We start from the raw sequence: 25320 nt of genomic DNA, 5'->3' as shown, positions 1-25320 counted from the left end.
AAAACTGTCCACTGAAAACCAGACTGACCGATAAAAATTCTTTTCAGCAGCTCTTAAATGCAGCATGACCCACAACATCAATTTCACCGCCTTCATTTTACAAAATATCCTCGAAATAGGAACCAAAAATATCACTTACAAAGAAAATACAACTGAATATCAGAAGGTTTCTGTAGCTGTGGTCAGACAGACAGCTCCTCTCTATCAGAGCTGGACAACAATGACTGAGTAATATAGGATATATAATAAAACAGAGATATTTTCTTTCTTTTAAAACAATAGCACAACGATACAATCTCCTTGAATCTATTTCCTTATTTCATTTCGTCAACTCTGCCATGCAGTATCACACCTTTGAATACCTTTATAACAAAAGTACGTCAAGACTGCCAGGACTTTATGAAAAAAAGGTTGATAAAGCACATTCATCCTTGGTTATACTGCCAACTTACCCTGAAGTAGGTGCTCTGTCTATTGAGACACTTGCAGGATAAATGACTCTGCAGAAAGTCATTTAACATCGTACTCAGCTTTAAAGTAAGTAGGATACTTTTCTCCTCACACAAACTAAACTTATAGAATCCTCTAGATCTCCCTGATATGCGTAAATATACATGTTAGGAACGGGAGAGCCAATCTACATGTGAGCTTTTGTCACATATATCATTATTATATATACATTTCTTCATATTTTCAATACTCAATTAAAGTCATTTCAGGCCTGCATAGAAGATGAAACTACGTATTAAAATAGATGCCTTCAAGGAACAAAGGAGAACGCAGTGCGTCCTCATCACGGCCACTTTCAAACACTCCAGCGCAAAGACAGGAGGTATTTTTGTAGGTGGATAATGGACCTTAATGGTCCGCTCAGTCTGTAACTTTGTCTCCCACTAGTGCAGATCTGAAGGCACTCAGAGTAAATGACACACTGGACGGTAAGCAGTGCCGAGCAGAGACGACTCCATTGTGCTGATCAGCATGGATCATTGCGCGAGTCAGTTGGAGTCACACACACACACACACACACACACACTCCGGGCCTAAAGAGGCGTGTGACAAAATCATCCCATCACCCGTCCAAACCTTAAAAATCAGACACAGGCGCGATTCATTCAAACTGAAATTAACCACGGCTGTCAAATCAAAAATGATCGTGTCATTTCAATACGGAAGACAGCTTCACCTTGAGGACCCTGTTGGAGGAATAGAGTCTTTAGAAGGCCATTGTCAGGCTGTCAGGACTCAGGCTGACCCCCCACCACCCACCAGCCATCTACCCCTAACCCTGCAAGATGAACTCATCACAGGCAGATGTGAGGTGGGGTGACGAGGGCTGTGACACGGCAAGACTGCATGCACTGCAAAAAGTGTCTGTCCTTGCATTGTGTCAGTAGACACAGTGACGAGTCAATTCTTATTCCCTCCCTCTATCAATATTTGCTTATTTCCATTGCCTACAGTTCTGAATATACCCCTTTACAAGACGTTATTGATTTTGTTAATGTGAGACAGCTGCTAAGCTATCAGCAACAGTTTGTTTGTTGTAACATAAACCAAGTAGGACACCGAGAGCTTAAACCAAGAGCTCACTGGTCTTAGCTGATACGGTTGCCAACTGGTGCTTCTGTTATACACTGATTGGTGTCCACAGACATGAATTAATCTTAAAATAAAATAGAGAAAAAGACAAAATAATCATCTAGTGAAAAGCAAATGATGCATTTCATGTTTCCTGCAGCTTCAACAGCGCAGCGATTTTTCTAAAAATAGCATGAATGAACCCAGATGGTGATTTGCACGAGCAGAATGAGTCACCATAAGTGAAAGGACAGAGACAACAGAGGCGTCTGCAGGATCTTTTAAGGAACAAAGAATCAAGATCACAGTGCTTCTGGGAAATGCAGTGCACAAACACTAAGAACAATGAACGTATGGCCGGAGTAAAATGAGGCTCTGAAGGATAACCGTGTTAAAAATGAGCTGACGATGTAACTAAATCAGACACATCACTCAACGTAATTGCTGCTAATGTGACTTATTTAAAAAAGGCACTAATATGAAGACAAAAGATACTGAACACTTTAAGGTGGACACTTTTTGCAGCGTGCAGGGTGGTGGTGGGGCTAACACAAGCTTTGACATCAGGACGGGGCGAAGCTGTTACCCCTGACCTCTCTGAAGCCTGACCATGTCACGGGCTTGTCTGTCACCCGGCACCCTGATTCTATCGAGGATGACCTCTCCGCTCACCTCCCTCAAGGCCAACAGCGGCCACACGGTGATTGGCTTACTGGATTTTAAAAGAGCTCCGGGATGAGAGGGAGGGAGGGAGGGACATGTGATAACATAGCGATGAAGACACAGAAAGGAACGTCTCAATCACCGCCGCCACCTCGAATCTTACGTCTCCATTAGACTAAATTACAGATTCATGTGCTTAAAGACTCTGGAGATGTAGTGAACAGTGGTTTTCTTCTTGCATTGCTTGCTGGGAATTTAAGAATAAACTGTAGCTTGTTACCTTATAACCCGGCAGTCATTGTCAAACACCAGCTGACAGAATCCGAATAGATTCAGCCACCAAGTTAACATGCGCCACAAATATAACATGTCTTGTGTGGTTGGACACTTTTATCCTAAATACTCTGCAGCACTGTGAGTGCCTGCGCTTCCAGCATGGGTGGCCACGGTGCAAAATAAACCCTCAGCGACGGTCGGTGCCAAGCTCGACCCGCTGAGCTATACAGAGCGGAAAATGTACAGGAATTTGTCTTGGTAGCTTGTTGACAACTTATAGTGTCACAGCTCACACTGACACAACACAGTACAAGGCCAGCAGCAGCCCACATACACTGAAAAGGCTTATATGGATAGTCAGCTATACATATCACTCTCTAATTATACATTTAACATCCCATAGGAGCATGTGTTAAAGCAGGGGAGTGCACAGAATGGCTACAGCTGCAGAGGGAAACAAACTAAGCGATGATCACTGAGCACGTCCAGTCCACTGTGAGAGATTGCACTGATTAGGCTGGCATTAATATCTTACTACTGCCTCAGTCGCCATGAAACCCGTCTCTGCTGCGCTCTTTAACTCTCCAGTGGTGAGTCGATTTCTACAGAACAAGGACACTCAGGGATTTGGGGGAGAAGTCAGAGATTTGGTGAACAGATGGAATAAATATCTAAGTGCTCTGACCAGTCAGTGTGGGATTAATTTGCTGCTAAAAAGCAGCGACAAAATTTATCACCAGCAAATCTTAATGCATACTAAACATGTTAAAAGTTGCTGTTGGGGAGCCACTCCCGCCCGAGCTGGAGCGTCCTGAGGGCTGGTGACAGGTGTGTGTGTGTGTGTGTGTGTGTGTGTGTGTGTGTGTGGGAGAGAGAGTGGGGACAGAGGGAGGGAGACAACTGCTGTTGGTCTGCTGGGAGCAGATGTTGGAGATCTTTGTAAACTGTTAATAGCTGCAGGATCTCATTACATTTAACTCTTTAAATGCCAAAGCTCCACTGGGGAGAGAGCGTCTCTCACTGCTTCGCACTAGCAGCCTGACACATGTTTACTCTGCTCGGATTAGAAGAAGCAATTTCAGTGTCACAGAAAACAATTTCAATTTGCCTCCTTTCTGCTTGTTGTCTTTATTACAGCTGCTGTATTCATGCAACACAACATTTCATTAAAGCGAGTAACTTTTGAAAGAGGAAATAACTTACTCTTCCTCATAGAAATCTAACAACACTTCAACACTTGGTCTGGTGCGACTGTTGGTCTGTAGCAGCTAACATTAGCAAACCTAAGGTGTGTTTTGGCTCTATAATAGACATTACTGAGTCAGTGTTAACTTTATGATTCCAACTCTTCTCTTAGAGTATCACTCTAAGTATTAGCAAACATCATTATCCTGTAACTGTCACTTTATATAGGCTCGCTTCAAGGTGAGCACTGCAATAAACCTTTTCCTCCTTGTTAGTATGCATTATATATGTTTTAAACCTGGATTTGTTGCTTAACATTAAAGTATTTTTTGTGTTTTCATGAGATATTTTCTTGAATCTCAAAGCTACATGTAGAGGCTCTGACCTTAAACTCTCCCTGACACAGGAGTTAAAACATCAGAAAGACAATTTTATGACTAATGGATCATAATTTTACACTAAAACTATGTGAACTTTATTAAGGCGATGTGAGGATTCAAAAGGAGGAAGAATAAGACACAATGATCCTGGAAGAATTTACATCTCTGGGCAAAGTTTGAGTTTATTTTCAACCAAAACACACGTTTTGACTGTTTGAATTCCGATGTTCTTACCCCAGTGAGTTTGTCTTTTAATCCTACAGCTCAGGGCCATTAAAGGAACACAAAGTAAACCAAGCCCTGTTACTTTAAGCAGTGCCATTCCACATGAGAGCCCAGTGTTTAGAGTGAATCCGATGACAAAACTGAGTACAACAGCTGTTTGCTGCACTGCATTACTGTCAACACTGAGCTATCACGCGAGCACGCATGTATCTGTGCACCACTCTGTTTTCAGCACAGCAGTTTGACCCTCTAAATTTATCTTGGTCAGCGTAGCCAGAGCTGAGGGTGCCCTGAGTGCTGCTGGAGGTGTCCAGCCCTGAAGCGTGTTTTCTGACCTTTATTTACCGTGAGAAGATTCGCTGAGCATGAGCGCTCTTTCAACACTCTGCTTCACACTCATCCAGTTATAGACATTCTCACCAGGGAGCATTGCAGCACTCATGCTGATCCACTGATGGACACACAGCAGCTCCACTGGACTAGCAGGGGATTAAGATGCCTTGCTAAAAGGCAGTTTGATGGTAGCTCAAGGAGAGCAGAGCATCACCTCCTCCTGGCAGATTTCTTTTGGAACAACTAGTGAGGATTTGTATCTGTAAATCACAGCCCCGCTCCTGTAACATGTAGGTGTTAACAACTTTGAAGTTAAGCTCTCTCACCTTGATGCCTCCCATCCTCTGCTCTCCCTTGAACTCTTTGCCGTTCTTCAGCCAGTGGATGGTCGGCGTTGGGTTTCCAGCGGCGGCGCAGCGAAACTTGACGGTGTTGGCGGCTGGAACAGCCAAGAGCTTCTTGTCCATCCGATCGGGCCTGGTCCAGTACGGAGCTTCTGTTGGTGAAACACAAAAACAAGGTGGTGTGTAAGTCATGGAAACCCACCTCTCCAAAACAGAACATATGCTGTGAGTTTTCACAAGCAAACTGCAAGTTAAGATTCAAACCTTTCAGGTCTGAATTCTGTCCAGGAAAATGAGACAGTATTTAAAGCCGTGTTATTATTGTTGGTTAGGAAGCTGGAGCCAAGTCTGTGAATATAGATTTCTGTTTTCAGGTCTTCAGGGAGTCAGGTCGGAAGTCTTGAATCGGACTTGCTCTGCCAAAATGTACAACTTCCTGATCCTAACAGATGAGTCCCTATTTTTCCATCTTCTGCTGTATTCTTAGATCATTTCAGTTTTAGGAAGGACCCTCCAGGAATTGATTGTTACATGTTTTTGTAAATGCTAAAAGATGGCAGAGACGGGGCAGCCTGCTCTCCTGCCCTCCTGCCTTCAAACTGGTCCATCTTGTATGAGTTATGCACTTTACTAGAACAGATGTGAGCTTGTGGTTTTACAGCAGGTCTTCCCTCACCGCTCTAACGAACAACACACACTACCTGCACCCATCTCCCTCTCTGCAATCACAAGCCCACGCTTCTGTCCCGAGAGATACAGTTAAGTTCAAGATGCACAAAACGGTGTAAAACAAAGTTTGACGGACGCTGAAAGAAACGGGTGCGTGAAGCGTCACAAGAACCAAACAATGCTGATCATCATCTCTCCTCCCCAAATAACAATGCGAGAGTTCATTTGAATCGTCCGATCCTGAGAGTTTGGAAACCTGTCAGGGCGATTTATTGAGTTGTATTGAGAAGACGGTGGACAAAGAGTGTGTAGCCAGTCAGAGAGGCCTATTGTTCCTGCTGTGTGGCTGTGTGGGTGTGGAGGGTGAGAGCACTGAGGCATGGCTCACTCACTCTCTTTATAGGTCTGTGTGTGATGGTGTGTGTGTGTGTGTGTTTCCCAGGACAAAAGCAGGGGAGGTGGCTGACCGGTCATCAGATGTCTCTTTTACTTTCTAAATGCAGGAGGAGAGAGAGGAGCTAATTACCATCTCAATGTCTGCGCTTGTGTGTGTGTCTGTGTGAGTTCATGTGTGTGTGTGTGTGTGTGTGTGTGTGTGTGTGCCCTCAGACTCGGGTCAGACTCTCCAGCATCACATGGGCCGGCATATTCTGATCGGGACTTCTCAACTCAGATGTCAATCGGAGGCATCCCTGTAAAAATATCTGGAGTCTCCTGATATATATCTCTGACACACATCTATTTGGCTCCTGCCATCAAGCTTTGGCACCGGCTTCACAGAGTAACTACAACCAGACCGAGAGAGAGAGATTTGGTGCTGAGAGACGCAGACGTATCTTCTTAGAAAGCAAACAAAGAGCGTTACTTCACTCTATTGAACAGACTATAAACTCTGTGTGTGTTTACTAACTCTAATGGAGCAGCACAACACTGCTCCCTGCTTGAGTTAGAGACTCCCCAGCTCGCTAACACAAACGCTTTGCACGTGCAACCACACACACACACACACACACACACACACACACAAACTGCCTCCACCTTAAAAGGGAAATATCTGTTAGATTTCATAACTTCTCTCTCTCTCTCTCTCTGTGTCTCTGTGTCTCCTCCGTCTCGGCGTATTTGGAGCGACACTCCGCGCAGCGTGGGACAACCCTCCAAGGAGTCTGAACACATTGTTTTCTTGGCATCGTAATCAGCCACACACACACTCAGCCAAAGAGAAACACACACTGAGTTTTTAAACAGTCTCTCTCCTGATGTGTGGTCCTCCTCCTCCTCCTCCTCCTCCTCCTCCTCCTCCTGCTGCTGCTGCTGCTCCTGAATCATCTGGGCCTGAAAACACCGTCCTGCTGCTGACGATCCTTCAGCCACGCCGACGTTTTTAACCCAAAATAGACGCCTGTTGTGTGGATTCAAGATGAGCTAGTGCGCTCGTCTCGTCTCGTCTCCATGGTTTTGTCCCAAAAACACTCTGAGACTGGTGACCTTTAGCTGCTAAGTGCTAATTGCTGTTTCTCTGCACAGGATCGCCTGTCAATCAAACTGAGCTGGTGGTGCTGCCACGTCGTCTCCCTCTCATTCAGAGACTGTAAACTGTATCAACATGACAACATTTTCAGAATCATGACTAATAAGAGCACATTATTGTCTAACGTCGAGGGGATCTCCTTATTTTGGACAGTATTGAGGGTAAACCAACACCTTGCTGGATTCTTAAAAGCTGACTTTAGGGAGCATACAGGCACTTTGCACGGCCAGGAAAAGTACAAAATCGCAGCTTTTTCCAATTGAGAAACAGCAGGCGATATTTTTTGATTTACTGTGGAGTCCTGCTCTCTCTGCGCTCAGCAACACACAGGAATCCCATCCCGTGTCTAATTGGCTGGATGGTATTTCCTCAGCAGAGGGGAGTGGGATTTTCTAGGAGGGAGGCGGGAGGGGGGTCCATAGCAGATACCCCACAAACCCCGCAGGGACAGGGTCTGTAGATTACCCTGCCCTGCATGGATATGCAGTCAGCACAGTGGAAAGTGGTTTACTATAACATCTTCTCTCAGCTCAGCAGCCACAGTGTCATGTCCACCTGTCAGCTGCAGAGGTTAACCGAGGAGGGGGCTCTCTCCGGGAGCCTAAAAATACACGACTGTATTCCTGTTTGTTTGACTTTCACTCGATAATAGACTCCATAACAGAAATCACTAAATACTGACAGGGAGAGGTCAGTCAGCGGGAGGAGTCATGTCTTATTCACAGCCACATAAACTGCCGACTGAGACACTGTGGACTCAGTTGTAACGAATTTCAAAAGACATTTGGTGAAAAAAAAGAAATGATTACTTTCTGCTACTTCTAATGATTTTTTTTTCTTATAAGAGAAGTCTATTTATAAGAAAATGTTTAATATTTTCTCATGAACTACTGCACTACTGGCATATGTAACCCATAACTGTCCGTCACTGTGTGTATTTTGATGCAGATCCAGATACAGATTAAAATGTTCTAAATACTTTCTGCTATGAAAATAACAAGTTTAAAGGACTGTGCAGCCTTGGCATGGGTGTGTACTGAGAGCTTTCTCGTTAACAAAATAACCGTCTGATTCCATTTTCTTTGTATTTGGACTGAGGGCTGTCATTACAAGTGTTCAACACACATGAAAACACAGCCTCGCACAACCCCTGCAGCTCTCTGCTCACTGCTCCTCGGACTTCTGGCTCCGTGTTGCAGGTCGGAGGAGCGCGACTGTGACTCAGCCCAACTTCAGCGCAGCAACAGCAATTAGCTGGAGTGATACACGCTGCAGTGCCGATTGCCTCGGCACAAGGCCCTTCAGCGCTCAGACACCGATCTGGGGAAAAGGAGGAAGGGGGGTCTAATTGTGTAATTGTATAATTTGCCCTTGCTGACGCCTGCGAGCACACAGGCAGATTTCATTACAGATTACACTGGGGCTCTTTGAAGGCACGCTGCCCCGAGGGCCTGCAGGGACTCAAGGCAAACAGAGTCGGAGGAATGGCGGCCACGGAGCAGCGTAGCGTGGCCCGGCGTCCGGCTCTCTGCTCTCCTGCCAGGGTAAACAAGGAGGCTGCATAGCTCAGGAGCACAGCACAGCACAGATTAGGCTCTGTTAACATTCCTCCCCCTGACACACACACACACACACACACACACACTGCCCTTTCACTTCACATAGGCTCTGAGTGTGCGCTTTCCACGCTGCATAAAAATCCTCACTTTGATAACTCATATTTGTCGTGTGATGGCGGACGATGGTTCGATCTCTGACCTTTAATTTGCTCCTCTGTCAGGTCTACATGATGACTTCTACACAGCTGGATTTTGTGAGCGAGGTTTTGCCGTTTTCAAACATATTCTGAGAGGTCAAAGGGAAGGAACTACTGGACAATTATACATTTCCAAAAGCAGGTTTCATGGTGGATTTTCCTTGTTTGTTGATATCATCATCACCTGATATAACCTGCTTGGACTTTCTGCAACCCACGTGGTTTTCTTTGTGCTGCCTCTGTGAATATTTTGGATTGGTCAGTAATAAAAAGGTGTCTCCAGTGTGTGAAGGCCTGCTAAACCTTCACCCGCTCACTCAGTATAGATGGCTGAGATTTAAGTGTACACTGGGAAGATACAGACATGTCTGCTGTCTTAATCTCCGAATAAAAATTAAACACAAATCCACTGTCAACCTTACAAATTGGTCAATAATGTCCACAGGAATTACTGAGACTGCTGGGCAGGCGTCTATCTTCTCTGCCTTCTCCCAGAAGGCCTCGGGAGACAGCTGAGCGAATTCTGGAGACTGGTGGAGAATGAGCTCATGACTGCAGCAGCTTGTCCGTCTTTCCTTCTCTCTGTTTGTCTCTCCTCTGAGAACAGTCAGCTGTGGCCAGCAGAATCATTTCGACTGGCAGCCACAGCAGCGACAGTTCAGAGTGACTCAACTCCTCAGAATCCTCTCTTTTTTTTGTGCCGTCTTTTCTCTCCTCTCACTCCACAGATTTCTCTGTCTCACTGTCAATCAGCAAATGTTTTCTAGTCTCTCTACCTCATTAACAGCTCGACTCTTTCACCGTCCCCACGTCTCTATTATCGTCCTCTCTGCGTGTGGATGTGGATGTTCTTCCGCTCACCGACAGAGACTCCGTCTGGCTGTGTGACTCCTCACATGGCTCCTTCCTGCAACACTCGGCTAATTAGCGGAGGCTTAGCGGACATTAAGCAGCGATAGAGGTTTAACGTTTCTGGCCTAATCCCTCTCCTTTTGGCCAGGAAATCAGAGCCTCGTATGTCATGAGGTAGACTTACATCCAGAGATTAAGTCTGGCAGTCTGAGGCTATTTACCGGCATTCAGAATGTCTGAGGTAAGCTGCTGCTGCTGCTGCCACTTCGGCCCGTTTAGATAACACTCCAGGCTTTCAGCACAAAGTGAATTCGCACGCATTCAAACACATTCAGCTTTTGCATTGCAGGTGTTAAGCTTATCCACAGCGATTCTCTGGACAAAGAAAGCTACAGGAAGCTTTCTACAGTGTTACTCCACAGCTTATTCTGCTGCTTTCTCCCATAATCTCTTTGAATAAGAGCACCGGCTAAATGCCTTAAAGAAAGAGGCAATACGGTATGAATATGATGCTAGATTACATTTTTAATCCTCCCACATCTGAAGCGAGCAGAATGCTGGGATTAAATGGCAAAAGTGATAGCGGCAAGACAAAGGAATTTAATAGACATTCCTTTGTTCATTAAATGACTGAGTGCTTCAGTGCTGCAATAAAGAGAATTAGGATACATTAGAAGGTGATTATTCACGTACAAGTGGGCCTTTGCTTTTATTTCTCTGAGCACCAGCCTTGCTAACAGTTGTTACCTGTTTCTGACAGTCTGTCTCAGAGCCCCCTTTGCATGCCTCCATCAGCAGCAACTGCCTCATTAAAGTACAGACTTCTTCTTGTCTCCTAACAGTGATGTTAGGATGATATCCTCCAGTCAAACAAAAGCAGCAGCTCCCGTGAACCTTTGACAATTTCAGCATCAACAGAAACCTCAGCAACTTAGATGGAAATGCCCTTTTTTGTTGCAAGAATAAAAACGAGTTTTGACTTGATGTCTTTACTAAAAGTTCCTTTGAAACACATTTTATGGGGCGTTTTTTTCTTTTATTTTGATGGTAGAGAGGAGAGATTGGGGATGACAACTAAGGTCCCTAGCTGGACTCATTAGAGTCACATTAGAGCCAGTTTATTAGGCACAGCTAGCTCAAACAATGCGCTCTTATGTTTTAGAGAGTTGTTCCTTTAACTGTACACTCAGAGGCTGCAGGTTGTGGTGCTAATGAACTGTAATCCCATATGCTTTGTTTGTATTGTTTTGTCCAACCACATTCACATCAGTGAGAGCAAGTCATTAACAGAACACCTCTCTATAAACTACATCCTCCACAATGATGGTGTTTAGATTCTGGGGATGTTTCATTGACTTTTCCACGATATTTTGGATGTTTTTCACTTGATGTCTCTGAGTATGTACTGACTGCAGCTGGATGACAATACACTGGGTGAAACATAAGCGGAGAAGTTTCAGCGCTGCAGTGTGAGCCACTGTCACAGCCTCAGTGTTTCACTTAGAGCCGAGCGTGACGACGCTTGGTTTAGTCTGAGCTTTGTAGTGACGTTTACGAAGGGCCTTTGATTTTGGTTGGACGTCTGCCTGTCGCCGAAACAAGTTCCATATTTCGCTTCTGGCACCAATTTTGTCGAGCAGTCAAGGTGGACTGGGACTCAGTTCATGATATGATGGACTGTTTGACACTGCTGGCATATTTTTTTTCACATTTTCACGAACATCTGCAGACCAATGTCAAGATGTAGACTCGTCTAATCGAATCCTTCTTCTCTGAACTATTATGAACCCTCAAAGTATGCAAAGAGTTATAAAATCCAGTGGAAAGTTATATATACTATATATGATATACTGTACACAGAACCTAAAATGATCAATCAGTTTCTCAGTTACAGCTGACTATTGTCTCTGTATCTTCTTCTTCTTGTATCTTCTTCCGTCATCTCCTCCTTTCTCACCGTATTTCCATCATCTAATTTCTCTTATTCCTGTCTCTCACTGTTTGCGCCTCACCTTCCGCTGCCTCCCTCCATATGGGACAACAAAGGCAGCACAGTGTGGCGTCTGGCTGGTCGGGAGCCCTCCGAGGGGTGGAGACGTCTTCTGTCTCCCTGGAGTCATGCTAGCTGACAGAACAGAGCGTCTAAAGCGCGCGCAGCCGGCAGAAGCCGTCCCTCGTTGTTCTTTGTTCACCTGCACCTGAACTCCACACATCTCTGAATGCCAAAACAGCTCACATCACAGCAGAGCGCTGAGAGGGGGTGTTTCCCACCAGCTTTTGATCTGTGCGATAGTGGCGTTTAGTTTAGTGCTCTGAGGGGAAGCTTTAAAGTGAGCACAGCAAGACAGCGTGCGCCTATGAGAGCCATATAATTCCAATTACAGATATAAAACTGTAATCAGTGGCATGAATCCAATGATAGTCAAGTAGACGGCGATAAAAGCTCCTTTCTAAGCAATTCTTGCGGCTCCTGCAGACCAAATCTTTTATCACGATGACAAGTGAAATGAGTCCAAATTCTAAAATGCAGATTAAGTGTTAACATAAATAACGTGAGGAGACCATATCGATTCCACAGGAGGTTTAAATATATAATACGGTTTGCTAATAATTCAAGTACAGCAATGAAAGAACCCCTACAGATACTAGTTTAGGTAAGAAGTGTCATGTTCTGTACTTCTGCACTTCATTCCTGCTGGATGTGGTTTAATCATGTTAATGTTTTTGTCAGAAATCTGATCCGTATTCAGCTTTTCTTACTGTGTGCACAATCTTTAATACCAATGAATCCCATATGGAGATAAAATCAACCTGTTCACTGCCTAAAATGTTTACTTTTGCAATCAGAGGGAAATAAAGTCGTAGAAAAAGGAACAACATAACATCTAAACAAACCTGCGTCTCCCCCACACCCACCCTCAGCCATTCACAGCAATTAGCAGCCCCCCCCCCCACCAGTCCGTTCAGCAGTCAGCGCGGCAGGTGCTGCACATTAAGCTTAACGCCACAGTTCATGCTGCCTTAATGGAGCTCAGGTTGTATTTTTGACATGAGAATCTGAGAGCACATTAATGCTTGGTGTTTAAGTGCTAAGAATACTGTTGCTATAGGTGACGAAACAGCTGGAGGTCGCTTTGTTCCCTTTTCAGAAACGGTGAAGGATTTTGTTTTTGACATTTCAGTGACATGTTTAGGAATAACAGAAGAACAGTCAACAAAACAGCTGAAACTAAAGGAAATCGGCATCAGCATGCATCATACTGCGAACTTTGAACTGTCAGATGATTTCTATTGATGAAGGTAACACCCATATGTTACCTTCAAACACAAGCCCTCCTCTTTAGGCACCTTCCAGGTTGGGGATGGAGCTACAGCCATAGTTAGGTTTGGTGGAACAGCGTTTTGGTTATTCAGGGTAAAGAAATGACTAATTTCTAACTTCATAATTTAACACAAGGCTTAAAGCAGGAAAGACTCCAAAATATGGCCTCACTTACACCGAACAGCATGTAGCCAAAAAATAGTAATTAAGAATTCACCATTTCCATTACCTGCATCTTCTGGATCTTCATCATAATCTTCATCATCACCAGACGATAGAGAATCTTAAAAGAAACAAGAAACAAAACGGCGTAGAATTAATATTTAGATTTTCAAAAATGGATCTGCACTCATTCATCTGGACAATTTCTCTGTTATAATAAAATGTCCCACTCTTCAGACTTCTTGAACTATTAACCATCAGATAACAGAAATTACAACGGGAAAGTCTGAAGCCTTAAAGACTAGTAAAAAAAACAAAGCAGGAATTTTGTGCATGTTAAACGCCCATTAAAGATTAAATGGTGTGTGTTCACAAATAAAGTGTGATTAAAAGTGTACACACAGATACACACACACACACACACACACACACACACACACACGCATGAATGCATATTGAACCTGACTCTGCTCATTGAGAAACTCATGAATGGCTCTACAGTTCTCTGTAGCGTGGCAGCTCGCTCAGATATTACAACCAAAACATTTCCACAGACGTTAAAAATGAGAGGGTCATTAGTGCTGCTGGGACACGCTCGTGAGAGAGTGTGTGTTCACACAGACACACGTGCAAAAGCAACTCTTTCTCTCTTTACAACAAACACAGGCAGCGTGTCAGATGACGTCTGATTATTCTCCAGCCAAAGATAGGACTGCTTAGCTTCGCTGTATCGCACATTTTCACAGTGGCGTTGTAATTACTTTCGATCTGACCTCAACGCCTCCTGGTTCAGCACCACAGGTCTGGTTAATGAGAACCAGCTGTTACCTCGACGACCCCAGCGAGCTAAAACTGCTCCTGAAACTCCCGAGTAGCAGGTTTTAGTTTCTCTTATTTGACACCGCTCCAATATTGTGGTGCAGCTCCGCAGAAAGAAGCTTGTTTGTAAAAATAACAGCAACAGAAAAACTATCGAGGTCGTCAAAATAAACCTTACAACAGAAAACGTGTTCACAACATGTTCACCGCTAACACGCTTCTGTTTAGTCGGCATAATGTTCACCATGCCAGCTATCTTTGTTTAGCTGATGAGCACTGAATGATCAGCAGGGCTGAGGCTGCTGGGAATCATAGTTAGTTTAGCAGGTTTTGAGCCATAAACCAAAGTGTTGGTGAATATAGTGGAAGTATTTCATGTAACAGGCAGTCAAGATTTTTGTCAAATGACTATTTTCTCGATCAATAATGAACCCTCACACTTCCTTTGTTGTAGCCCACGAATAAGTGGTTCAGGTTACATGCTGGCACTGCGGATTTCTATTTAACCTGTTGCTCGAGTTTATGGGAACAAAAGCTTAATTTAGTGAGTAAAATATGGAGGAATGATTGAAAACAAGACTGAGCTTGAAACAATGGATCTTCAGATCAAGTGATAAGACAGTTTAATCTGCTCAAATACATTTGGAAACAATTTTACTTGTACAACCTCCTATTTGCTTTTGCTAAAACAGTTCTATTACAGATATTTCACTGCATTTTGTCTACAGCCAGTTCTCTGATAACCCTCCAGATCTTTAGGTTGCATCTACAAAACCTCGGAGTAAAAGTTGCTTGTTTTCATGTTCTTTCATCCCCTCACATCACAGCCCCTTCCTTCCAACATGTGTACCGTGTGTGTGTGTACAATATGAGCTGGCGGCTCTCCGCCGTCTGGACGCCGTCCAGGTGCTAAATCTGATACCGCTCCTAAATATCTGACACCTTACTCAAATATTTGAGAAAAAACACAATAGTCCATGTGTGCTTTAGATGGAGCTGAGGCTCTGTGTTTAGAGTAGAGGGAGGAGAACAGGCTGTACAGGGGGGGGGGGCAGGATATTACCACCACATACTGTAACAAGTCTGACTTCACAAGTAATTTAAACATATAGTGAGTGTTAAAATGACATGAAATGACAGACAATGGGCTGCGATGAGTTTGCTTCCTGTGTGGTGTTTCTGCTGAGCTGGAAGCGAACGCAGTTATCTCACCTCAGTGGGTGCTTTTTTTTTTTTTTTTTTGTTGCTGTTTAAAAAGACAAAAAAAAAAATCAGATTCTAAAGCTGAGCATGACTTGGAAAGATGGATGTTGTCTTCCTTTTAAATCAGTGATGTGGGGAGAGTGTTTGCATGCAGTCTGGAAATGAAATGTGGGTCCAGGAAGAGAGGCTGTCCACCTCTGATCAGTTCTGGAAAAGGCCATTTTCTCCCCGGCTGGCAGCCAAACACATGCATCTGTGTGTGTGTGTGTGAGTGTGTGTGAGGAGGTGGGGGGGTGGGGGGGTGGGCTGAGAGGGTCGAACTCTCTCATTTCTTGCCACCCCATCTGTTTTCAATGATGAAATGTTTGGAGCTAATTGCTCTCTAATTAGTTGTCAATAACAGGCTCAGCTGGTGTCCATGAGTTTTACGGGAAAAAGCCGCCAGACTTTTAAGCTACTGCTCGCTCCCTTCTGACCACACACACACACACACACACACACACACACACCTCCCCTCCTGCATTCCTATTAGGGCTCTGTTTGCATCACACACTTGTTTAAGACTTTACTCATCCCCTCATACCATAATGAATTTCACCTTTGACTGTGCATCAGGAGGGGGAATCTGTGTGAAACTTGGCTGGGTGTTAGCCGGTGAAAGTCTGTACCGGTGTGATGCTGCACGTGTGTGTGTGTGTGTGTGTGTGTGTGTTCGCAGCTTGGCAAGCAGCTAAGTGGGAGTTGAAACCGAGCAGGAGGAGAAAATAATAGAACTTTCCTCCTGAGTTAAGTTTTCACAGTTTGTCTACTAATGGTTCTGAAAAGCTGTCACATCGAGTCATCACTGCTGCAACCGTTTAAGCGACTACGCTTGTTCATAAAAACACTTTGATTCTCAGTTGTCTGTCAGGAACCGAGGCAGCTTGGTTTTCTGAGAGCTCAGCAGGATGCAGCCAAAGTGTCTGTTTCCATTGGAGCTCTGCTTGTGACTCAGGTGTCCACGGTTTGATATCTTATTTAAAGGGAAATGTCACTGAAAATGTGATTTCTTTTTTCATATTCTCACATCGCATGGAAACGTGGCTGTATCTGTTTCTTCAGTTAACTCTCATCTGAGTAGCTATAAGGATATTTGCTTTAAGATTTCTGTACTTGACTTCTCCAGCTCGCATCAAAGCATTAAGCTTAAGAGCCCTTAGAAGTGCCTTTTCTGATCTACAATGAACTGAATGATACAGTGGTGCAGAACTGCAGCGCTGCACAGATAGCAGTGACTTTATCTTTGTTGGAAATCTCAAGGTCCATTATGCTGTATGCTCTTCAAGCAGCAGGCAAGACAAGCTTCTTAACTGTCTAACGCAGTGTTTCACAGCTAATTAGCTTGTGATCTCTTACATTGGTGGTGGTGTAGAGTTGTAAGCAGGCTTTAAGGCCTTCTTCTATTTGTTCTTTATCTGTTTAAACCAAAACCAGCAAAATATCTACTAATAAATAATCTACTATTAAAAATCCCCCTCGTGCTGCTCTTACCTGTCACCCGGATGGTGTAGTTGCTGAGCAGCGTGTTGCTGTGGGCGAGCCGGCACAAGTAGACACCCGAGTCCTCGTACGACACGTTGATGATGCGCAACATCCTCTGGCCCAGCCGCGTCCGGTTGCTAGGCACCAGCCCGGCGCCGTCCTTGAACCAGACGACGGGCTCGGAGTGGTCTTCCAGGTCACATGGCATTTCCAGGGTGTCCCCCATGCCCAGAACATAGTCCTCGAGGAAGGCCGCCTCGCTGGACACAGAGTCTGCACACAGAAAAAGGGACAGAGTGGGTTATGAGAAAGGTTTGTCTGGTTTGACGCCCATGTTCAGGAATATGCCTTTGAACTCATTTTAACATAAAATCATTAAGTAACAAATATATATTTACAGATGAGAAACAATGTTTGCAATATTGAGGCAGGACACTAACTTCTAGCAGTGAAATCACAAACACTTTTCGCCCCACGGGTATCTAATGTGGAATTTTAATAATTAAAGGTTTAAGAGTTTGTGTAAATACCTTCTTCCTTTTTCCACAGAATAATTAAGGGAGGTAAACTCACTCAGAGCTTTCTCAGTATAAGAAAAGACCCCCCTGCCTCCTTCTGACACAAAGAGGCAGTGATGCAGAATTAACCGCCGACCCTCTGGCGAGCCATCATCTAATCTGCCTCTGGAAGTCAGAAAACTGCAACTTTTTATTCCAGTGTGAGGAGGCAGGCGGAGGATCTGGGCTGTGTGGAAATAAATCCCCCTCCTCCTCTCCAACCTTCCCTGTCAAACACCAGCTCATTTACTCCAGGAGCTCCATGTGCCAGCTTGGTCAGGGCCAGGGAAAAACCAACATGTTTACTAGCTCCACTAAGGATGCCGGCCTCTGCTGAAAATGCAGGAGAGATGGAGGGACACGTCTGGATAAGTAACAGTGGGTCCCCTTGTGCTTCCTCTCATCCTTCCATCAGAAGTGTCTCCTCATCCAGACCTCAATTACACATCATCGCCGTCAGGGAGAGACAAAAAAGACAACCTCATGCTCACTCTGGTCGCTCTGGCAACGGCTCAGTTGAATACCACGACGTAAACAAGCAAAAGGACGCTCATAAGCACACAGACGCATGCATACTTTCACATATGCAAGCGTGCAGCACAAACATCCACTGTAAAGAGCTGCTTGGGCGACAGAGTACACAACACATACTTGTTTGCACACACAAATCCACACCCACCCACCCACCCATGGGAAAGACTGAATGAGGTGTGTTAAGAGCGTGATTTATGATGGCAAATACACCCACTGTTGACCCGCTGAAAGGGCAGCGGCCTTACAGAGACTCGCTGACAAGCAGAGAGGGTGAACGCAGCCCTTTTCGCAGACAGCCTCGAACCGAGATTAGGAAATTGGAGTTGAGAGGCAAGGTTGAAATCAGCGGCCCAGACGAGACAATCTTCGCGGGGAATACATAATGGGTGCTCTAAATTATACATGGGAGGCTGCTGGTGTGGACGAACGTGAGCCAAAGAGACGAGCGCTCACTCTCAGACAGACAGAGGTGCTGTTTATGTGCCAGCAGGTAACGCAGCCTCTGAAACATGGTCTGTATGTCGATGTATCGTCGCTCCTCCACAATCAAACTACAGAGGTAGCAGCAGAACTCAAAGTAGAAAGACCACAACGGAAAAATGCTCCTTCACAGCTCAAAAAGTGCTCATTGTTACCAACAGTCCAGTCGATGCGCTGCATGCGTTTATGTGTTCATGATGAAAATTGGAGATTCAAAATGAAATGAGACCTGCAACATTTGGCGAGATGTTGCCTCTCTCTGCCTGTTCACTGTCCATCAAAGATAAGAAATCTTCTCTTCTCTTTAACACTTTTAAAAGATCTTTTTTACTTACATTTCCAATCCATGTACGCAGAGATTTGTGGATTTGCTGCGGATTTGTGTGCGCTGACTCACATAAAACACTTAAGACACAATTCATTTTGACCTCTAAATGACCAAATCAGAGCTGATTTGAACACTTTCTGTGCTTATTTTATCTTGAATATAAAACCTGAAGTAGTGATGAGTAAGTTCTAAGTAAAAAAACACACAATTCCCCTCAGAAAAAGTCTCCTGAATCTGAAATACGAGTGAGCAAAAGGCTGCCCACTAAAAACGTCTGAGCCTTCTGCCTGTTCCATCTCAGCCTTGAATACTTCAGACATGCTTGAATATTTTCTTCTTTGTACTGCAGGTCTTAAATGAAGTGAAGTGAATGGATGAGTTGTGAATTGTGTTCTCTTTGCACCTATTAAAAACACTGGAGATGTTAAGTCAGCTCAACACGGCCGTGCTGTTCTCGGAGCGTCCGCCGGCTTTGACAACCATATTTACAACACCTTTTTTTAAGCAAAAGGGCTCATTCAGGGGAAGAAAAACACTGAGGCGACGGTGCACAGCCCAGCATGAATGACTCGCTAGCTTTGTGTATTACTTACGGCCTCTGTGAAAGCAGAGAAAATATGTTAGCTTAGAATATCTTCGAGTCTTAAACATGGGGAATTGGGCTTTATGGGGTAGATATAATAACCTCCAGAGACTCGTAGCTCACTCAGGCTTTATGGAGACCAAGCACTCAAGCACTGGCAGCTCTGAATGAGCAGCAACGGGGCTCGACTAGAACTGCTTCTTTGTATTAGGCGCATATTTCTTGCTTAAAGGGCTAGTTCACTCAAATTACACTCACTCACACCTTAAGATGTCTGGTCATGCAGATAGTTACATTTTTGAGGTTTTGAAAAAATGTTTTCCTTTTCTTTTACTTCTTTTTCTTAATTTATATGAACTGGTTGTTTAAATATCAACCAGTATATTAAAATAAAACATAATTTATTATTTATTGGAATTACTTTACTTGCCAAGTGCAAATTTGGCATAAACGTAGCCTTCTAATCTATTATTATTCCCTACATTTATGCATGTTCTTAAAGCATTCTGTGGCCTCTTTGCAGGATAATACGGATTAGACATTACAGCTTATTTAATTAGGATTCGTTAATACCAAGGCAAAGCAGTGCATTTGTGCGATCCTGTTGTACAAGGGTTAGTTTTGCTTTGATCCTGGGAAAATAGATAGGAGGAGCGTTTGTGCGCTGCTCGGATGTTTACACCGCCAGAGGCTAAACAAATGCAATTTACTGAAAGAACAAAACAAAACAAAGCTATATCCCTCATACATTAAAAACCCCATTTCTCAGGTGTCACACACAAAAGAGCAAAGCCCCCTTTTTTTTTTGGTCACTGTCAGTGACAAAATATCTGTTTCTGCTTCAGATCCTGCACTTTGAAATGCAGATTTGAATGTGGAAAAAAAAAAAAAAAACATCTTTGAATAAAAGTGGATTTGGTTTGAAAGGCTTCACTTTGTGCCACTGCACAACCTTTCAGGACAGATCTAGCAGACACTGAGCTTTAGTAGAGACTGTAGCTGCCTTGCTGTACCTTTCAAGTGGACGTCCTGTAACGTGCAGTCGCAGGTTTGATCACGCTGACGAGAGACAGCTCTTTGAAATGTATTCATGTAAGTGTGTCAGAGGGAAACATGTAAAGAGAGAAATTCCTTATTAGTGAGTGAGCGATTTAAATTCCCAAAGAGTAAATTCCAGCTGCTGTGCGTCCAGCTGTGGAGGACTGAGCTGTTGTACTCTGCAGCTCCTAGGTGGGAGCATGTGGAACTGAATGAATGCAAAACAGGGGCGTTACTCAGTCACCTTCCTCTGCATGTCAGTAAATGATTTAAAAAAAAAAATCAAAGCTGCAACAGTGAGTAGGGTTGAACTCAAACTGGGCCATTTTGTCTCCTGTGGCTCTGTGCACATGACAGCCAGGCTTAATGAACTGCACTCCCGGAAAGACTGGAAGTAGGTCCATCTTTGACAGGAGGAAGTTTTCCTTCGAAGGAACCTTTAAGAATCTTTACCTGGACTTTGACAGCAGGAGCCGTTCTTGCTTTGACTCCTGCCTCCCAAAGAATTGAACTTTGCTTGGTCTGATCGGTCAAACAGAAGCCAGAAACTGCAGCATGTGTGCCGCATTATTCAGGAGCTATTTCTTTTTTATCAGACAAGCACCGGTTACCAGTATGACCTGCTACACATTTACATGGAAGCTCCCAGACTGGTCACACAGCTGCTTTGCATATTTCATTTCTAACATCACAACAAGTCACACAGCAGTCAATCACAAAGACCACATGGATTCTGAGCTGTTGTTTTGATATGCACAGTGATTCTGAATGCTTTTCAATCTGCGATCCATCTCATTTGACAATTTTTTACAGTTCTTCATATTTGGTAGGATTATTTTAAAAAAAAAAAAAAGGCTCATTTTTCAGTTTAGTGTGTCATCAGCTCATGGGTTTTAATCAGCAGTGGGTTTCTAAAGGATGATACCAAACAGTCAACAACTAGCAGTTTCTACCAACGTTAATTATTTTTACATTAGACCAGAAATGAATGATAATTAAATGAAAACTCTCTGAAGCAACATTTAGATCATCACAGGAAAAACAGGCAGATACTCTGGCTAAGATGAATCTCATTTTAAATCTCTGACAGCACAGATGTCACACAGATACTTTTCTGTACATATTCTGTTCTGTGTGATTAAAAACACTAATTCAAAAGGCAAAAAAAAATCTCTCGTGTTAAACGTTCTTTGTTCTCTGTGAACCACCGCGACAAACCTGTTTGATATGAAAGCACCTCATGAATAAATCCGACCTGAAGTGATTCTGACAAAGCAGACAAATGAAAGCTCAGCTGTGGCATATTGGCACCGTCCAGCCTCATATCAACATCTAGACATTCCCGCTGTTTTCTCGTCCGGCGCGGCATGTGTGAGCTATCAGCTGCCTAGTGTGTGTGTGTGTGTGTGTGTGTGTGTGTGTGTGTGTGTGTGTGAGTGTGTGTGTGTGTGTTTTAAGGGGGTGGGATCACTCTTGCCGGAACCTGGGGCCAGCTGGAAGTAATGTGTGATATGCACTCGTTGAGTATGTGTGTAAATGTGAATGTGGGATCTGATGTGTGTGTGTGTGTGTGTGTGTGTGTGCAGCACAGGCTGGATGGTCACTCCATAAATCAAGGGGGCCCCTGCCCTCCTTGCCCTTCTTACCCTCTCGGCTCAATATCATAACAAATAGCCCTTCAGATTAATATAAAGTCTCTCTTTGAGATACTGTCTGCTAACGCACCGCTTACAGACTCCATCTTTTCTGTGCGTCTGAAGAGGTTTATTTATCCTCTACAAACTTCTCCAGGGGCCGGCAGGCGGGCTGCGGCCCTAGGGATAAAAAGGCCTCTTTATGTGGGAAGCCTTTCCATGCCTGTCTCTCTCTCCTCCTCACACACACTCACACACACACACACACTCACACACTGAGGGACTGAGTGAGGGATCCTGGAGGAACAGGAAGGAGCGTAGACCAGACGGAGGAGCTGTCGCCATGGCTGCTGTCGTATCAGGTCACAGGAGGGACCGCGGATGACGTTCAGCCCAGGAAACACACTAAAATCCAGTTTGTCCAACTTTATAATACGAAAGATGCGTCAAATGTGGCCAATGACTGGCGTTCAGATGAAGACTTAACGAGTTCCTTTTAAGAGCAAATCTGTATCTGCCGAATTTGTCAGTGTGAACTGTCACCCCATTTTCAGCTTTGTTAACTTGTCTTAAACACATTTTTCACTCTGACTTTCTAAGCTCTTGACACCAAACTCGGAGAGCACAGTGGGTGAAAATGGAAAAAAATCAACTCCATATTAGTAAGTTAAAATGAGACAACTGAATCCAGACTTGATCCTTAAAATGCTACTGGAAGGGTTGCTGTGTGTCTGAGTGTGAGCGTGATGTTTCCTGATTTGTCACCCTCTTTAAAATTCAGAGTGAGGAGGGTATTTTCTGAATGTCACATCTGTCAGTAAACAACTAAATTGTGGCATAACTGTGCTGGCAGTTTGATGAATTCATTATATGCTCTGGAGGAGAGAAATACAGAGTTTCATCTCTGCTGTGCTGAAACACTAAACCTATAATACCAAATATCCTCAGAAAAAAAAGAAGTTTTGCCCATTTAAAATCTTTTAAAGTGTCTCTCCAGCCTGATTTATAGTCTGCTCCAGAATGACGTCTTCTCGTTTGGCCTGGCTGCTTTGCATAAAGACGCATCCCTGTAAAATCTAGCAGGATCAAACTCAAAAAGGACAACAAACAGTAAATGATAACAAGACTCTCTTTCTTTTTTCTAGTCTTTTGAGTCTGGTAGAAAAGCAGCAACACATACCTATTAAAACAATATCTGCGTTTAAAGTGCTTTTGAAAGTGATGGATTCCAGATGGACCGGGGAGACATTCATCTTTATCAAGCTCCCCTTTTTTTCCTCCTCCTCACTACACTGAGCTAATAACACAACAAGGACCATGTTTCCAACATCTGCAGGGCTGCTCCCAAACCAGTGGCAACAATTCAGCGATAAATGGCCTTTTTTATTGCAGGTAATTAGTTGTTTGCTTCTACTACTGAAAAAGGCTGGACTCACAGACAGAGAGAGAGAGAGGGGGGGGGGAGAGAGAGGGAGAGAGAGAGAGGGGGAGAGGAAATACTTTCCACGTTTCCCTGATCACTTACAGCTAATTGGTGTGTGAAGCTGGGATGTGTACAACATGTCTTTGCATCAGTATTTCTGCAGGGAAAATGGCTTATTTATATGAATCAAAAAGCAAAAAGAACTGTATGCATGTTGTTTATTTTTCTCTCAGTTTTGACTAGAATTACTAACGGCCACGATAATACTGTGCACACTGAGGAAGCAATCATTGAGATCTGGAAGCGCGGCAACTTTGCTTGAATAAAATCCGCATGGGGCAACAAACACGGCGTGGGTTTAAAATGAGCTTTTGTGGTCACAACTGGCGTTGTGTCGTATGTGCACGGTGTAACTGTCACACAAATAGAAAACAAAAATATAAATAAAGAGCCACTTGTAACAGAGAGAGATGATGTTTTAAAGAAATATCCTGAGGGGCTGCAGACAGACAGACAGACAGACAGCCTGGTTCGGACTGCGCTGTCCTCCACAGCGGCCCGTCTGCTCGCTGTGTCCCGCCAGCAGATTCTCTTACTTCTGCTTCCTATGCTGAAAAACTGGACCGGCTGCCAACCGTTTGGCACACTCAACACCCCCTCATACAAGCTAGCATCACATGACCTTCAAACAGGATCTGTGGAGCCCGCCCCCCCGCCCACCATCCATAACCATCACCACCAGCCATCACCCCCCTTCCCTCCATAAAGAGCACATTTCTCTTCCTCCATTTCACAGCTATGCCAATTGTAAATCCTGCTCGTCCTGGAAAAGCTCCCTTTTCTTTTTTACCCGCTCTGTTTTTTTTTTTTCTTTTTTGCAATGTGCAGTGAAAACCCCTAATCTCTGTTTAATATGGTTTGGCCGGATGTAAATACCTTTGGACAATGCCCTTAATCTGGGCCAGCCTGACAACCTCACACCGTTGCAGAGAAGCCTGCCAGGAGGAGACGGAGAGAAAAGAGGGATGGCTCGGGGGAGATCAAGGAGGAGAGGAGAAAAGAGGAGAGAGGAGGAGAGAGAGAGGAGGGGGGGTTCCCAGCATGTTGCCTCTATTCTTTGTCAAGCTGAGCCGCACTTTATCAAAAGAGCCCCTAAAATCAAGTTAAAGATAGACGTTGCCTCTAAACATCCCGCCCCGGCCTGTGCCAGCCTCACCCTCCCTCCTCCCTCCCTCCCTCCCGTGCTTGGCCCTCCGCTCGGCTGCGTTAACGAGCATCGGAAGCTACTGTACGTCCAGAGCATCTTGGCAGCGCCCAACCTTCTTTCCTCCTTTCATACCCTCATCATCACCCCCACCTGCCCTCCATCCCTGCACACTGAGAATAGGGCCTGGGCTTGGTCCATGGTAATTGTCATTCCAAAGACGAACTGGCCTAGTTTCAATTCAACAGACAAGTGTAAGAAGCTCGGCCCACAAAAGCCAGGATGTGCGAAGTGTGTGTGGGGCTACTATACAACATAATTACACTTCCCTAACAAACATGGAGGAACCAATCCGATTACAGGGCGGCTGTTTGGATCTCAGACTTTGGACTTCCAAACTTCTTTTTTAAGCAGCAAGTTGTCCGTATAACTAATTCCTCTTAACAAAAAAGGCAGAGGTGCTATTTTTCAGCTTTGCAGGATATTGATTTAAGAGCACTCTGGGAAAGCCACATGACTTCACACATACTTTGGAGGGAAAACTGATGCTGGGTCAGCACTACCGCATCCTGAGAGCCTTGCTGAATCAGGGAAGTGATCAGAAAAAGAGAAAAAAGGCGGAAATTGGGGCAAGAGCACAAAAACAAGTTCGTGCTGGATACAGAGAATTAGCTGCAAAACCTCAGAACAAAAGAAGTCTAGCGAAATCCCAAAAAA

At 44.3% G+C, this 25320-nt stretch overlaps 1 protein-coding gene across 3 annotated transcripts in view; it reads right to left on the bottom strand.

Annotated features, from left to right (window-relative positions):
* The window catches only part of fgfr3 (fibroblast growth factor receptor 3), a 61557-nt gene that overhangs the window by 24130 nt on the left and 12107 nt on the right, over positions 1-25320 (bottom strand). For 2 of the 3 annotated variants that reach the window (XM_070841790.1, XM_070841791.1), the window contains exons 2-4: positions 16832-17095; positions 13335-13400; positions 4970-5139 (exon numbers count right to left, since the gene is read on the bottom strand). In XM_070841790.1, the coding sequence (XP_070697891.1) occupies positions 4970-5139; positions 13335-13400; positions 16832-17095 (500 nt within the window). The remainder of the gene's footprint in view (positions 1-4969; positions 5140-13334; positions 13401-16831; positions 17096-25320) is intronic. The other variant, XM_070841792.1, reaches the window with a different exon arrangement.

Source organism: Pempheris klunzingeri, chromosome 13 (assembly GCF_042242105.1).
Source record: "Pempheris klunzingeri isolate RE-2024b chromosome 13, fPemKlu1.hap1, whole genome shotgun sequence".
Classification (NCBI taxonomy): Eukaryota; Metazoa; Chordata; class Actinopteri; order Acropomatiformes; family Pempheridae; genus Pempheris; species Pempheris klunzingeri.
This window is presented reverse-complemented; position numbering and strand designations above follow the sequence as displayed.